At 46.4% G+C, this 17,481-nt stretch overlaps 1 protein-coding gene across 3 annotated transcripts in view; it reads left to right on the plus strand.

Moving 5' to 3' along the window:
* Cacna2d4 (calcium voltage-gated channel auxiliary subunit alpha2delta 4) overlaps positions 1-17,481 on the plus strand; it is a 99,746-nt gene that overhangs the window by 34,441 nt on the left and 47,824 nt on the right. For all 3 annotated transcript variants that reach the window (XM_051155221.1, XM_051155222.1, XM_051155223.1), the window contains 7 exons: positions 2,066-2,152; positions 2,703-2,774; positions 12,357-12,418; positions 13,297-13,364; positions 14,940-14,985; positions 15,056-15,153; positions 17,117-17,210. In XM_051155221.1, coding sequence (XP_051011178.1) covers positions 2,066-2,152; positions 2,703-2,774; positions 12,357-12,418; positions 13,297-13,364; positions 14,940-14,985; positions 15,056-15,153; positions 17,117-17,210 — 527 coding nt within the window. The remainder of the gene's footprint in view (positions 1-2,065; positions 2,153-2,702; positions 2,775-12,356; positions 12,419-13,296; positions 13,365-14,939; positions 14,986-15,055; positions 15,154-17,116; positions 17,211-17,481) is intronic.

Consider the following 17,481-nt stretch of genomic DNA (forward strand, 5'->3'; position numbering starts at 1 on the left):
AGGGCGTGTATCTGAACCAATAATGGACAGTCTTACACTAACAAGTTCCTGGGGGGTGGGGCCAACGCTATCAAATGGATCACAGTAAGAGACCATGTAGGTTGGTCCCAGAGTTGACATATAGAGTGAAGGGGCATGTCACCATTCATCTAGGACACTCACATGAATAACACTTTCACCAGCCAATTCATATTGTGGACCTACTATATGCCTGACATTATCATACTGGTAAAAGTGCTGTCAACAGAAAAAACATACCTTATTAAGAGAATCTAATACATGAAGGCATATAAGCAAAATAGTAGAGAATATTCCTAGCAATAGAATTTTTTAAAAGGTCAAGAGGCATGCTGTGGGGCTGGAGAGATGGCTCAGAGGTTAAGAGCACTGTCTGTTCTTCCAAGAGTCCTGAGTTTAGTTCCCAGCAACCACATGATAGCTTGCAACCATCTATAATGAGATCTGGTATCCTCTTCTGGTGTGCAGGCATGCATGCAGGCAAAACATTGTATACATAATAAATAAATATTTTTTAAAAATAAAATAAAAAAGGCATGCTGGGAGCCTATAAACCTTTCTGTGTCAATGACCCTAACCAAATGAAATTATACATTTATTCTAAGAGGCCAATGATTGGCTACAACCTGTCAAGTGTAGCTGGGGTTTGGGAAATGGCACTGGAATGTTGCCAGAGAGACAGCTAGGGTAGAAGAAAGCAGGGCAATCCTGTTTGATGGGTGTGAGCATCAGGAAGGCTGACAACAGCACTGTGTGGGCTACGGGTAAGGAAGCAATGAGAGTAGGGACCATGTAGAAACACTCATACTGCAATGACAGTGACTTCAACCACCCAAACATCTACTGGAGGGTCCCTTTGCAGAAGTAGATGGTGCTATTTTTATTTTTTATTTATTTTTTTTATTTATTTGTTTGTTTGTTTGTTTTTGGTTTTTCGAGACAGGGTTTCTCTGTGTAGCCTTGGCCATCCTGGACTCACTTTGTAGACCAGGCTGGCCTCGAACTCACAGCGATCCACCTGCCTCTGCCTCCCGAGTGCTGGGATTAAAGGCGTGTGTCACCACGCCCGGCTCGATGGTGCTATTTTTAATATGCTCTGATGGTAAACTCTCTTCTTTTCTTATTGATTGCACTACTAAGCTAAACCAAGGAAGTACCATGGCGTAATTACAGATAACATGATGATATCCATCAGAGAGAGAGAGAGAGAGAGAGAGAGAGAGAGAGAATGATGTCTCCCAGAGAGTTGGTTCATGGATCTGTGTCAAATTTTGGAGACAGGTGGTTATTAAGCACTGCAGATCTGCACTTGGATCTGACCAATTTAAAAAAAAAAAAAATCTATCAAGATGAAATGCTTCTGCAGATGCCTTAAAATCTGGAGGAGAAAATGATTGCTCATAAAGCATTCTAAAATGATCATCTGAGATTAACAAGATGAAATATATGAGAAATAGGTGGGTGCTCTGCAAACTGAACACCCACGTGTGGGAGTGCACCACATGAGAGCACCGAGGGGATTTGCCTGGCTGATGGCGCCATCTGGGCTGCCAAGCTGGCCTGGCTGTTCAAGCCGCCAACAGACACACAGCAGAGCGTACATGCCACTCACCTCCTGGCTGTGTGCAGCATTGATTTCTTCCCTGGCAGCTCCACGTTCAGGGTGACATTGGCAAAGCTGAGCATCTTCAAGAGAGCTAAGCATCTTCAGGCTGGAAGACAGTCAGGTCTTACGAGTGATAAGACTGAGCTTCCCAAGCCTTGTCAGGAGGAACACGTCCTGGGTGGGTCCAGAAGAGAACTGACAACAATAAGTAAAAGTTAGAAGCAGACAGATCCAAACTCCATAGGAGAGAGAACTTTCTAGTAATAAGAGATGTCCAAACTGTGACAAGCTTTGCACTGAGTACAGGTTTGGCCTGGGTCATCCTGGAAGGTCACAGGATGCTTTGATCTTACAAGGGTACTTGAAAGATTTTAGAGAAGAGGGAAGGGGAGAAAGGTACATACTAACCCCGCTTTTTGCACCCTGTCTAACCCATTCCAGTACAGAGAAGGCAAGAAGCTAAGGCCCAAACCCAATTACAACAGTGTGGACCTCTCAGAAGTGGAGTGGGAGGACCAAGCTGAAACTGTGAGTGGGGAAGCAAAGGAGTGAGAAGCTTTCACCCAGTTAGCCCTGTAGCCGGCGAGCGAGCACTGGGTGTCTGGGGAGGGCTGAGGGCACTGGGCAACCCTGGAGCCAAGCAGTGGGTTCTGTACCTGAGATTCTTTCAGCAAGCATGGATATTGAGCCATGCCTCTTGAGCCGCAGGGTTTGCTGAGACAGACTGAGACCGTGCCTATAAGCCCAGCATGGTTTAGATGCCTATAAGCCCATGGTATTGTTGTGCTTAGCTTCTAATCTCCACATCACATGCTAGAGGACATTATGTCTCAGCAGCACAACCCTGCCTGTATCCCAGAGCATCGACCCCCTCAGAACACCACCTCACTGAAAGCCCAGAACTGTGAGTCAGTGGCACCTCAACCCAGTCGAACCTTGACCATCTTCCTTCTTGGAATTCTGCTCAGAGGCAAAGGGAAGAGCCAATGTCCTAGGAATCCTAAGTCACGATCAAAGCCCCCCAGACCTCCCTGCTCCAGGTAAACAGACACTGACTCCCTTTTCTTTCCCCTTAAAGCTGAGAACCGCCATGATCAATGGGGAAACGGGGTCTCACTCCATGGACGTGAAGGTGCCACTGGACAAAGGGGTAAGGAGCCAGAGACAGTGCCCATGAGGTCCCAGTGGGCAGCACTGAGCCTGGACTTGGACTTCACTGTGTCCTGGGTGTGGGGGGGGAGGCAGCTGGGGGGGGCAAAAAGCGCTCTGTTGGTGTCACTGATGCTCTGTTCTTTAGAGACCGCTGGGTATGGAATTTGCCAAAACACTCCCAGCTCTTACTGCCTGCTATTTGGCCCTTTGGTTGTTTATGATAGAATAGGAGAAAGTGACAGTTAATCTTGCAAACTGCCAGAAGCTCTGCTAAAACACGTCACATGGGAAGGGTTGGAAGTATTCACTGCTCCCTATAGCTGATTTTCATCCAAACACAGAGGATGGAACCATATATCCTTACTACAGAGAATCAAAACCGGGAAATGCTACTAGATGTGTGGACCTGTGCATCATTAGGAGAGATTGTTTTGTCTTCTCACGTAAACGATTCTGACGTGTCCTCTGAATTCATGTCTTCCCTTGGCATACCAACAAATGTCACCTCCTCCTGTACAGCCACCCCCACCATCTCCTTCATTACCCACCTGCCTCCGCTCAAAGGACACGGCATCTGTCTGCAGCAATTAGACCTGAGCCCTTTCCCACACACAGATCTCCACAAAGGCTGAGCTGAGAGGCGCTGGCTGGTGTCCCTTCTAGAGAGGCGGTTGGTATCCACCAGGACTGCTGTGGGACTTCTGCCCCATCAGGCACACGGGGAATGTCACTAATGCCAGGTCATCTGAGATAACTGATACCGAAAGAGTCACGGTCCCCTCTCTGTGGCTTCAGCCTGTCCTAGAACTCCTGCTGACACCCAGCCCGCCACGACACAGAACCTAGCATGGGTCACTCATGCGCACATGGCCATACAGCAGCCAGAACAGCTGTGGTGCTATGGCCCTCACCCTGGCAAATGCAGTGGGTGGAGTTTGCCTTCACCTTTTTCTCTCAGGACCAAGGTCCTCATGCTCCCATACTTCTCAAAGCCACCAGGCAGAGTCCTAACCAGAAACGGCAGGGTGAGCTTTCATGGAAACGTCTTCCTGCTTGGGAAATGTGCTCACTGCTGCTAATAAGGCATTTCAGTGAATCAAGACTTCCTGAGACCTGAGGGCATCAAAGAAGCAGGATGGTGGTGACAATGAGGATGAGATGCTGGCTTCATAGCACGAGGCGCTGTGTCTTCCTACGGCTGATATCTCCAGTAAAGGCAGCCCAGAGTTCTCGGAAGTAGCTCTGAGCACAGTACCGGTGCCCGTTTATTAGGCAGCCCTACAAGGCAGGTTCCTGACTACCCACATCTTACAGATGGAGACAGTCAGAGAATCCAGACATGTGCCTACTAGGATCCTGGCAAATCACACAGTCAAGACTGCAGGCTTTGAGCCCTGTGTGCTCAGAGTGCCAGTCCTAAATATTCCCCCAAGCGTCTGGGAAAACATTTCTTTATAAAATTAAATTACGGAGTAGCATTTTCTTACATTTACTTTTAGTTAGCCCTCCTCACTCTCCCTCTCAGTTTCCTTCCACTTTTGTGTTTAGTTTAGGTTTTATTGCTGTGAAGAGACACCATGACCACGGCAACTCATGTAAAAGAGGACATTCCAATGGGGCTGGCTTACAGTTCAGAGGTTTAGTCCATTATCATCATGGTTGGAAGCATGGCAACCCACAGGCAGACATGGTGCTGGAGAAGGAGCTGAGAGTTCTACATCTTCATCCATAGGTAGCAAAAGGAGACTGTGTGCCACACTGGGCCTAGCTTGAGCATAGGAGACCTCAAAACCCATCCCCACAGGGACACACTTTCTCCAAAAAGGCTATAGCTACACCAATAAGGCCACACCTCCTAATAGTGGGACTCCCTGTGGACCAAGCATTCAAACACATGAGTCTATGGGGACCATGCCTATTCAAACCACCACATTCCGCCCGCTGGCCTTGTAGCCATAGGCTTATAGCCATACCATAATGCAGAAAAGCATTCTGTCTGACTTCAAAGAGCCCCATGGTCTACAACAGTCTCAAACTTATGTAAAAGTCTGAAGTCCAAAGTCTCTGAGATTCATGAAATCTCTTAACTGTAATCCCCTGTAAAACGAAAATGAAAAATCAGATCATATCCTTCCAACATACAGTGGTGCAAGACATACATTACCACTCTAAAAGCAAGCATAATGAAGAAATATTAGACCAAAGCAAGACCAAAAACCAACTGGGCAAACTCCAAACTCTACACCTCCATGTCTGATGTCAAAGTGCTCTTCAGATCCAACTCCTTTCAGTTTTGTCGGTGCAACACACTTCTGTCTCGTGGACTGTCTCCATTCCCTGTTAGCAGCTCTCCTTGGCAGGCGTCCCACAGCTCTGGGATCTCCTCTATACTTCGGGTCTCAAAGCAATCTAGTATTCGCCTTCACAGCTTCACTCAATGGCCTCTCTGGGCCTCCACGAAGGGATGGACACTTACGCCACACACCTAGCCTCAGCAGGTTTCCTTAGTTGCAGAGGGAGATTCCATAATCTCTTCTTTCTATCTTTGATCCTAAAGCCAGGGCCGTGTGGCTGGAATCTGCCAAGTTCTACTGCTTGCTGGGGCTGGAACCATGCCCCTCCTTCAATTGCGTCTTCACCAGCTTTCTGGTTTGATAGTTTCCTTCACTGCCTGAGCTTTATAGACCAGGGTGGCCTTGAACTCACAGAGATCCACCTGCCTCTGCCTCCCAGGTGCTGGAATTAAAGGCATACACCGCCACTGCTGGACTGTAGACTTTTCTTTAATTCCTTTTCACAAATTAGAAGCTTAGCTGGATGGTGTCTTGCCCTGAGATCACCACTCCCTTTATTCCATTTAACATCAGGCTTTTCTTTCTTTCTTTCTTTTTTTAAAGGTTTATTTATTATTATGTATACAGTGTTCTGCTTACATGTACACATGCATGCCAGGGAACCAGATCTCATTCTAAATGTGGTTGCTGGGGATTGAACTCAGGACCTTCAGAAGAGCAGACAGTGCTCTTAACCTCTGAGCCATCTCTCCAGCCCAACATCAAGTTTTTCCTTAATCTGTTTATCTCATTGAACACAGGACTTAGCTCTGTTCCACTACCTAGTGCTCCGTTTCTCTTCAAAATATAAATTTTCTACTTTTTCTTGCCTAGCTTGTTCCTTTTTTATTATAGAGCTGCATAAGAGTGACCACTAATAACCGCACAACAGAGTTACAGGCAGATTTTTCAGACAAGGGCAAAAAGCATCCAAATTCTTCACCAAAATATCACAAGGACCATCTCTAAATACACATTAACATTCTCCTTGGAAATCACTTGAGCCAGGACCCCGCAGTTCAAGTCACCCTCAGCATCACTGTCTTCCACACTCCTACTAATATGGCCCATTAAGCCATGCCTGAAGTGTCCAACTGCTTTCCTAATCCAAAGTCCCAAAGCCCACATTACTCCAAACAAAAGCATGGTCCAGGCAATGCTCCAGCAATACCCCATCCCTGGTACCAGCTTCTGTCTTAGATAGGGCTTTAATTGCTGTGAAGAGACACCATGACCAAGACAGCTCTTATAAAGGAGAACATTTCATTGGATTGTCTTACAGTCTCAGAGGTTTAGCCCATCATCATCATCGTGGGAAGCATGGCAGAGTGCAGACTGACATGGTGCTGGAGAAGGAGCTGAGAGGTCTGCATCTTGATCTGCAGGCAGCAGAAGGAGACTGTGTGCCACACTGGGCATAGCTTGAGCATAGGAGACCTCAAAGCCCACCCCCATGTAACACTCCCTCCAACAAGGTGCTACTCCATATGCACCAAGGATTCAAACATGAGTCTATGGGGGCGATTTCTATTCAAAACCACCACAGTATGTATTATATATAACTATACATATACATTATATACTGTATATGCAATAATATAAAATATATTGTACATTTATACATACATATATATGTATTATATATAATATAAGTTATTATTATAGATGGAAAACACACAGCGTTTTTCTTTCTGGGCCTGGGCTACCTCACTCAGTGCCATATTTTCCACTTCCATCCTGCCCCTTTCTGACTAGTTCCCTTCCTCCCCCAGACACCCTCTCCCATCTGTTTCATGTCACATATATCCCATGGTCCTCTTTTCCATCCTCCTCTACCATGTCACCCATCCCTTCAGGATTCCCTTTCAAGTTCTACAACCCTCACACATGGATACATAAATACACACATTTATATAGGCACCCCTATGTCATCTAGATCTAGATCCCACATGTAAGTGAAAGCACAGAATATTGTCTCCCTTGTCTGCCTTGCTTCATTTCACATAATGATCTCCAGTTCCATCCATTTTCCTGCAAATGTCGTGACTTCACTTTTTTTTTAAAGGAATTTCCAAATTCTTGTGTGTGTGTGTGTGTGTGTGTGTGTGTGTGTGTGTGTGTGTGTGTGTGCATGTGTATACCACCTGTTTTTTAATAATTCATCTGTTGACGGGCACCTAGACTAGTTCATTTCCTAACAATTGTGAACAGCAATAAACCAAAAAGGACAAGTGTCCCCGTAGAATGTTGGCTTAGAGTCCTTCAGGCATACACGCACCCAAGGGTGGTATGGCTGGGTCATATGGCACTCCATGTTCAGTGTTTTGAGAAGCAGCCATACTGGTCTCCATAGTGACTAACTAGCTTACATTCCCGTTGGCAGTATATGCTGGTTTCAGTGTTTGGGGTTGTGGCTCTTTACACGATCTAGAGACTAGCTCTCTGCCTGATGAGTAACTGGCAAAGATTTGTTTCCATTCTACAGGGTGCCTCTTTCCGCTGGAGGCAACTTCCTTTGCTGTGCATACGTCTTTTAACCCATGTGGCCCCGTTTGTCAGTCCTTAGGATGCTTTTCTATGCCACTGGAGCCCTTTTCAGAAAGCCCTTCTTATGTTTGTATCCTGAAGTCTTTCCTCCATGTTTCCTCCAGCAGTTTCTGAGTTTTAGACCCTATAGCAAAGCTCTTGATTTGTTCTGAATTGACTATCGAGCTGGGTGAGCTGCATGGACCTGTCTCCCCAGCACCCTTTGTCAAAGTCTGTCTTCTCTCCAATGTATACTTTGATGCCTTTGTCAAAAATTAAGTGCCTGTGTTGAGTGATCTTTAGATTCTCAAATCTGTTCGTGTCTGTGTTTGTGCCACTGCCATCTTCTTTCTGTTACCATAACCCTGTTATATAAGTTGAGATCAGAAACTGTGATACTTTCCGTACTATTCTTTCTGTCAAGAATTGTTTGGGATAATCCAAGACATATAAGTTAAAGTTCTCTAGTGGAACAGAACTGATAGAGTAAATCTGGGTATCTGAGTACCATGGGTACCTGGTTTTGACTCCTACCAGCTGTTGTCTGACTTCCATGCACTGATTTGTAGGGTGAGTTTGGTAGTTCCTTCCATCTCTCCGCTATGGCGCATTCTGAGCAGCATTGGTCTTAGCTCTTTGATGGTTAGGTAGATTTTAGTGGTGAATCCATCCGTTTTGGGTTTTCCTTTGTTGCGAGATTTTTAGTGCCACTTCAGTTTCATTGATTGCTGCAAATATATTTAAGTTGTTTCTATCCTACTAATTTGATTTTGATTGATCATGTGTATACAAAAATTCATTTGTTTCCTCTAAATTTGCTAGTTTAATTTTTTTTTTTTTTTAACAATATGAGTTTTCACCGGGTGTGGTGGCACACACCTTTAATCCCAGCACTCGGGAGGCAGAGGCAGGTGGATCTCTGTGAGTTCAAGGCCAGCCTAGTCTACAAAGTGAGTCCAGGACAGCCAAGGCTATGCAGAGAAATCCTGTCTCGAAAAACCAGGAAAAAAAAGAATATGAGTTTTCAAAATATTCCTTAATGATTCTCTGGATTTCATTGAACTCTGTAGTAACTTCTGCTTTTCATTTAATTTTATTAACTTAGGTCTTTTATTTGTTTTGGCTAAAGGTTTGTCTTATTTATTTTTTAAAATTACCAAGTGGTTTAAGTCATATATTATTCTTTTAATTTCATTAATTTTTGTCCTGGTCTTTATTATTTCTTGCCATCTCCTGCTTTTGGTTTAGATTCATTTTATTTTTCTAACACTTGAGGCATGTCATTAGTACTTATCTTATATCTTTCTGGCTTTTAAAGATACATTTATTTATTTAGTATGTATATATGTATGTGCACATGTGTGCAGTACATACACACACACTGCGTGCACACACATGTGCGGGCGCATACACACACACACACACCGCACAGAGTGCCTGTAGAGAGCAGAGGACAATTTGTGGGAGTTTGCCATGTGATTCCAGGGATGAAACTCGGGCTCTCAGCTTTGGCAGCAAGCAGCTTTACCCCTCAAGCTGTCTGCCTTTTCTCATTTACAGTGTAAGCACACACAACAGTAAACTTTCTGCTTACAGCTGCTTTACCTGTATCTCAGAGGTTCTGGTAGGGTGTGCTTTCATTTTCATTTGACTCTAGAATTTTTTTTAAATTTCCTCCTTGCTTTGTTTAATGACTCTGCAGTCATACAAGAATGTGTTGTCCAAGGCTTGGAAATTGAACAATGTACTTTTTAAACATTGATTGATTGATTGATTGATTGATACTAGTATCTAACATGAGCTTGATTGTCTGACTAATATACATTTCTTACTTATCCTAAGCAGTTCGTAATATTAGCTTTTAAAATGACTAGGTTAAGAGCACTGTCTGTTCTTCCAAAGGTCCTGAGTTCAATTCCCAGCAACCACATGTGGCTCATAACCATCTATAATGAGATCTGGCGCCCTCTTCTGGCATACAGGCACACATGCAGGTGGAATGCTGCACAAATAGTAAATAAATAAATCTTTTTTTAAAAAATGACTAGAACTTAACATTACAGTTTTAAGAATTACATAGATTTTTTTTTGAAAAAGAGTTACATAGATACAATACCTTAGCATGCTGTAAACAAAGATCTATGCCAATGTAATATTTTTGGCTTACTAATGTTTGTTGGTCTAAAAGTAAATTCATTTATTTATCATTCTTATAACCACCCCCTTTAAAACAATAACAGACATCTATCACCCACACAGTGATCAAAAAATATTCATCTCCCATGGGAACACGGGGAGGCAAGAAGACCAAATACTGAAAAGACAACACAAGCAGCCCAGGTGATTCCACCTCACAAATGGCCTCAATGACAATGTTTCCTTAAGCATCTTCATCTGGGACAATTTCAAAATGGCTACCTAGATTGGCCAACTTCACAGACTGTTCCAGTCAGGATTTCTGTTAAACTCTGAGCTTTTTTAGTATTCAGAGACTGGACAGCAAAAGTTTCAGCTAGTTTTCTTAAAACTAGACAGTATCCCAATCTTCAAAGAAGAGCTAAGACCAATGCTGCTCAGAGTGGGGTTGTTGTTTTTTGTTCTGTTTTTGCTGTTTTGGTCTTGCTGCTAGTTATGAACCTGCTTAAACTACTTATTTCATCTTGGTTTAATTTTGATTGGTCATATGAACCTAAAAACTCATCCATTTATTTTGGATTTTCCAATTGGCTAGAATATATGTTCTTCAAGTGTGTTCTTAAGGTTTTCTGAATTTCATCGGCATCTGTTGTTGTGTCTCCCCTTTTATCTCTGACTTTGTTAATGTGGGGCATACTCTCTTGTTCTTTCTTTTGAATAATTTGGTTAAGGACTTATCAATCGTGTTTATCTTTTGAACAAACCAACTCTTCATTTCATAGACTCTTTGCTTTGTTTTTGGTCTTTCTGTTTCATTAATTTCTTTTGGATCTTAAGTATTTCTTCCCGACTACTGTTTTGGATTCTGGTCTGTTCTTGTTTTTTTTTTATGTCCTTAAAGTGCATCATTAGGTTATTTGAGTTCTCTCTGTTTGTTATGTAGGTACTTTGTATAAGCTTGCGTTTAAACCTGCCTTCATTGTGTCCCATAGCCTTTGGTATGTGTCTTTTCCTTTTTATTACATTCTAGACTTTTTCGCTTCTTACGTGACTTCTTCAGAGATCATCATTCAATAGTGTGTTGGGTCAAATGCATGAGTCTGTACTTTCTACAGCTTCTACACCTAGTCTTATGTCACATAGGATACAGGATGTTATCTCAGTTTTCCTATATTAGTTGACACTTGCTTTGTGTCCTAATATGTAGTCTGGTTTCTGAGACTGTTTCACAGTCTACCAAGAAGAATGTGTGTTCTTTACTGTTTCAGTAGAATGTTCTGTAGATGTTTGTTAAGTCCATTTGGTTTATGATGTTGTTTAACTACAGAGGTTTTTCTGATTAGTTTTTTCCCTAGATGACCTGTCTGTTGGTGAGATGGGGGTATTGAAATCACCCACGATCACTGTGTTGTGGTTAACCTGTCCTGTAGTTGTTCCAGGATCTTAGGCCACCAGAGAAGCTTAGTTTTTAACCTTGACTCTCAAGATGGCTCTGGGCTGCTCCCACCCCCTTCCCAAGCCATATACAGGAACCAATGGAACTTCTGTCTGCCACCTACCCATCCACTGGAGGAATCACTGTCTCACCATATGAGTTTGCTATGGAGACTGTGGGCTCACTGTGGGGGTCCATGGGCTCACTGTGGTCCTATGGGCTTATTGTGGGGCCTGTGGGCTAACTGTGGGGCTGTGGGCTCACTGTAGGAGCTATGGGCTCACTGTAGGGGCTGTGGGCTCACTGTGGGGGCTGTGAGGTCACTGTGGGCCTGTAGGCTTGCTGTAGGGGCTGGGAGCTGGCTTTAGGGCTGTAGGATCACCATGGGGGTGTATGCTTGCCGTAAGGGCTGTGGGCTCACTGTGGGGGCTGTGAGGTCACTGTGGGGGCTGTGGCTTGCTGTGAGGACTGTGGACCTGTTATGAGGGCAGGACTGCCAATTTTCCTCAGGCTGACCCTTTGAGGCTGTGGTTTCAGATTCCCTACCCTGCCCCCACCTGTGAGCTGCACGGCTGAAGCTGAGTCCTGCTGATCTCCGTTGTCCACTGCTTTTCCACTATCCTTTCACTTCCTCTGTGGATTTCTGAATCTCTCCCTCTCCTTCACTCTTTGACATTTTTTTTTCTAGAAGTTTTTCTAAAAGTTGAAGAGGTGGCGTCATGGGAGAGAAGTCCCCCACTTTTCTCCAGGAAGATATTATTACACATCCCAGCTCTAGATGCTTCTAGCCCCTGTGCTATCTCACAGTCCCAAAGGAAGCCTCGGCTCACAATGCCTGCTGCAGAGTCCAACATGGCAGCCACACGGACTATCTAAGTTGCCCTGATGTTGGTTTAAATTAACTAAGATGTTTCAAGTGCTGTGCTGGCCACATAGGCTGGGCAAGCCTAGACCTTAAAAGCACCGTCCAAAAAGAGCCAGTTTGCTGAACTGTGGAGTGTTTCTGTCCTCAAAGGATCTGTGATGGTTGATTAGAGAAAGGGTGAGGAGTGAGAGAGGCACAGAGCAATGACCAGCAAAGGTGTGGAGGGAGGACCGGCAGCCAGCACCACTCTGGCACCTAGCCAGGACACTTTTCTTTTGCTTTCAGAAACGAGTTCTATTCCTGACCAATGACTATTTCTTCACGGACATCAGCGACACTCCTTTCAGGTGAGGGGATACTGTCACAAGCCAGGGATTTGAGACAGGGCACAAGCTCAGGATCGAAGTTTTGGATTTGAGAGTGGACCCAGTCAGCAGTTTTGTGCTAACAGCAAAAGGTCCTAGTCAGCTAGCATTCAGGAAATGGGATCCAAATGGGCTTTGGCGGTGTGGCTAAATGTCCAGTTCCGCAGCCAAACTCTTAGCTCAAATCCCAGCTCCATCACCTCCAGGCTTTGTAACCTGAGTCAAGGCACTCTCTGTGCCTCACATGTGTCACTGTGAGATTCCAGTGGTGATAATCGCGGTTACTTTTTGGCTGTGATGATGACATGACAGTCTATGTAGATGTCGAGGCAGAGTGGTAGGATGAGAGGCTCAGAGTGAACAGCTCTGAGGCTCCCTCCCTCACTTCCCAGTAGAGCTCAGGCTCCCTGTGCAGACAGCCCACTAAAATCCCAGAGAACACCCCAGCCCCTGCAAACCAACTGCATCAGAACGGTGAGGCAGAGCCCAGGCACTATGCCTTTCAATGCTCCCCAGATCCAAGTCTGAAGTGCTACCAAGAGATGGGGTGCACTGGGAGAGGAACCTAGGGGCTTCCTGAGACCTCTAAATGTGCCAGCTGGTCCCCAGAACCTCTAGACTTCCTTATAAGTAATGTGGGAGCTGCATGTGGTCTGTGGTATTTCCAGAGCCCTTCTAGGAAAGGATGACTGATAAACCAGCAGTGCCTTCCTGGTTCTCAGGGAGCGACCTGTGAGGCCAGGCTAAAGGAGGAGAGCTAGAAGGGCATAGCGCTGTCCTGTGTCTAAAAGTTCCTTGCTTGCTGAGCAGCTGGAGTGGACACAGCCAGAGTGGACACAGCTGCCTTCTCTTCTCTCTAGCTTGGGAGTGGTGCTGACCAGGGGCCATGGGGAATACATCCTCCTGGGAAACACATCTGTGGAGGAAGGTAGGTCAAGCTGTGTGCTGACTGTGGTGTGCTGTGTGATAGGGGATGTACTCTCTCAGGTTGCTGAGCAGGGTCAACCCAGGGTGGAATCAGGGTGAGCATTCCCCACCAGGTGGGATGGCAGAGAAGAGCCTTACCCCTAACCCAGCTACCCATGACCCTAACTGCCCATGACCCCAGCTGCCCATGACCCTAACTGCTCATGATCCCAGCTACCCATGACCCTAACTGCCTATGACCCCAGCTACCCATGACCCTAACTGCCCATGACTCCAGTTATCCAGGAACCTTGAGAGAATCATCCTTCATGAAGGTCAGGATGCCTCTGGGAGCCCTGAAAGATGGGACACGTCAATGTTTTTCCATTCTTCTTTCTCATCCTTGGGGTGCATCCTGTCACCCAGCATTCTCCCATCACGCTAATCATAGTCCCCTCATCCCAAGACAATCACAGTAGCTTCCAACTGTTTACCTTGCCTCCATCTTTTTTTGTTTTGTTTTGTTTTGGTTTTGGTTTTTTGTTTTTCGAGACAGGGTTTCTTTGTGTAGCCTTGGTTGTCCTGGGCTCACTTTGTAGACCAGGCTGGCCTCGAACTCATGTTGATCCGCCTGCCTCTGCCTTCCAAGTGCTGGGATTAAAGGTATGCACCACTATGCCCGGCATCTTCATCTTTGACTTCATCCACAGAATTGTTCTAGAAATGCTTCCTTTCCTGGTGGTTTCCAGCCATCTCTCCCAGGGTCACTCTCTTAGGCTTCCTGTCCCTTCAAAAGATGTGCTCAAGTTCCGGTTCTGGAAATTGTGGCTGTGACCTTCTATGGGGGTTATGGTATTGGCAGATGTAATCAAGCCAAGATGAAACCATTAGGATGGGCCAGACTGGTGACACTGGTGCCCTTAGAAGAAACAGACAGCTGAGGACTAGAGTGGTGACAGCAGTTAAGAGCACTTGCTGCTCTTGCAAAGGACCTGGGTTCCCAGCACCCACATGGTAGCTCACAGTGTCTGGAATTCCAATTCCAGGGGAATCTGATGCCCTTTTCCGGCCTCATGCATGTGGTACACAGTCATACATGCATGCAAAATACCCAGGCTTATAAAATTATAACAATAAATTTAAAAAATAGACAGCGGGAGAGTGGGTTTATGATGACAGGTATCTCTATGAAGTACACAGCATAATGAAGATGGGGACAGAGGTCTGGCTAGCAAGCTGGGAGAGGTCCCTGAGAACTCTCTCCTGTTGGCCCCTCCCTCAAGTTTACCCTGGCCTTATCAGGTGCCTAGATAAGGCCAGGGTGCCTTATCAGGTCACCTCCTCCAGCTTCCCAGGGTGCCCTGCCCTGCCACAAGGGTGCACTGGCCCCTGCAACATCCTTCCATAGCAAGGGGCACTGCTGCTGGAGCTGTGCAAGGCAGCGGTATCTAAAGAGGTGTAAGGCTGTAGCCACTAAAACCGGTAGCAAGATGCTGAAGGTGTGCATCAAGCGACCCCTCCCAGCAAAAGCATTTGCAGACCTGGGTGTGTGCCCACAGCCACAGGGTAGCCATCTGAGTGTGGAATCTGCTTTCAGGCCTGCATGACTTACTTCATCCGGATCTATCACTGGCCAGCGACTGGTAAGTAAGGAGGTAGGGGCAGGAAGGAGAAAGAAGGATCTGAGGTAACACGGGCTCTCTGGGCTTCCAGGATCTACTGCGTCACGGATATCGACCCGGACCACCGGAAACTCAGCCAACTGGAAGCCGTGGTCCGCTTCTTGACAGAGGTGGATCCAGACCTGGAGTGTGAGTGCCTAACGCATGCCTCTGAACTTGTCCTCTGGCCCCATCAGCTCAGGGCTCCCTAAAGGTGGAGAGTGCCATCAAGCCATCCTGAGATCACAAGGGTGGTTTGATGAGAACAAGAAGAGCCCCCAAAGAAACAGGCAAAGCTGGCTGGGGCAGTGGACCACGTGGGACAGGGGCATTCCGGGAACTGGAGGCCTGCACTCAGGATCCTTTTGTTAGAGGCCAGGATCTTCTTTAGCCCCTCCCAACCCTCCTGCTTGTCCCATCTGTCCCCACTGTTGCTTTAAGGGAGAAAAAAAAATCCCAAATGTTTGATTTTACCAATGAAGACTCAGGAGCCAGCCGCTGCTAGCTCAGAGAGGCAGAGAAAGCATCCAGCTGACCTTCCTATCTAGCTCACGTCCCAGAGGAAAAAGCCAAAAGCTAAAAAGCAAAAACCCTTTCTTCTCCACACTGTCTTAAACACCCTTCTCTCAATGTTCGTTCTTTCTGTTTAATCCCTGTCGGCTGGTTTCTTGCTCTGCCTCCTGGCCTAGCTTTTGGATTAGAGGTGTGCCAGAACCACAGGTACTTCTTTACAGTAAACAGAAAGCTCTTGGGTTAAAGGTGTGTGTCGGGGCTGAGCCACTCCACAACTAGAAACAGGTTTTTACAGGTCCCGGTCTCAGGGTTCATAATGGGATCAAATATCCTGCAACACCCCACCACCACCTGGCAGTGGGCAAGGAGCAGACAACGCCTTTTACCAAGCATAGCGTTTGGTCAGGCAGTTTCTTCACTCCTGTGATCTGCGGGGGTGGGGGTGTGTGATTTCCAAGTCTGGGCACTCAGGCCAATGGCCCTCAAAAGCCCCTTTGTCCTCTTCGGTTGTCCAGCTGCATACATGTTCTCTTTGTGAAAAGACCGTCTCCAAAACCAACCTGCCAGGTCAATAAGGCTGAAATGAGCATGTACTTGCAACGGACCCGGGCAAGGACTGAAACACAGGCAACCCAGCCAAGGCCTGGCACTTAGGGAGCTGGTGATTTAGGGGAAGGCCAGGCAGTGATCAAGGCTGCACACATATGTAGCGTTGCTGTCGTGACAGGTGCCACGGATGGAGTGCTGATAGGGATGGGAGACAGAGGCAGGTGGAAAGTAGGGTCCCTATGGATGCAGAAGAAGTCCGAGTATCCGGGATTTTCTTTTAAAAGTGGTGAAGATAGTTTGCAAGTAGGAGGAGGTGGATTATACAGTGAAGTAGATGAGCCACTGAGTTGAATAATGTAAGTTAGTTTTGTGCTATGTGAATTTCCACTCAATAAAAACTTTTTTAAAAATCTAAGAGAGAGAGCAGAGAGTGCCCACCACCTGTGGACAGTGGAAGAAGAGTAGTCAGGTCAGGGGAGCAGCAGGCACTGGGGCACTGAAAGTTACCACTGGCAGGGCAACTTTGAGCCAGGTCAGGCCTATAGCACCCACTGCCACCAGCATGTCCTGAGTCAGGGAACAGAGAGGGCAGGAGCTGGCACAGGCTGAGCAGGCCCTGGTTGGCTCCAGAGAACCTCTACACTCCACAGTGTGGAACTGGGAAGGCCTTCACTGTCAGCTCACATCTATGCTGTGGTTGAGAACTTGAAAACAGAACAGGGATGCTTGATATCTTTATGCTTTCTCAACTTGGATGACTTTAATGACCAGAGATATTTGCATGCATCATCATTCTCCTGAAATTCTTTGGGTAAGGGGGCTGCGTTGTGGACATTGCTGATACTGTTATTGGGCAGGCTAGTCCCCAAGCTGCTATGTAGCCAGAGGTGGCCTCCAACATTGGGGCCTCTGCTTCCAGGAGCCGGGATTCCAGGCTTGTGTCACCACAACTGAGCTACATCCTCAGCCTCTAGGAAATGTGCTGTCCTGAATGGGTGGGAAAACGTATAATGGATGACATGTGGCTTGTTCCTGTGACTTTATTCTCCAGGTGACGAGGAGCTGGTGCGGGAGGTGCTGTTTGACGCAGTGGTGACAGCCCCCATGGAAGCCTACTGGACAGCACTGGCACTCAACATCTCTGAGTATGTACCGGAGGGGTGGCGGCAGCACATACAGACTCAATATTCTAGCCCTGACTGAGTGAGGAAAGACACCACCCCCCCTGAGGGAATTGTGATAAGAACAAGGACACAAGGTTATGGTGGGATGCAGGTGACAACGGCCTTCAGCCCCTGCCAGCTCCTCACTCAAAAACAGCAAGTACAACTTTCCCAGGCATGAGACCTGGTCCCCGCTGCAGCCCAGTACAGACTGCGCTGGGTTTGCCCTCTGGGTTGGTCTTCAGCCGCCCTT

The sequence above is a fragment of the Acomys russatus genome, chromosome 13 (assembly GCF_903995435.1).
Source record: "Acomys russatus chromosome 13, mAcoRus1.1, whole genome shotgun sequence".
NCBI classification, from domain to species: Eukaryota; Metazoa; Chordata; class Mammalia; order Rodentia; family Muridae; genus Acomys; species Acomys russatus.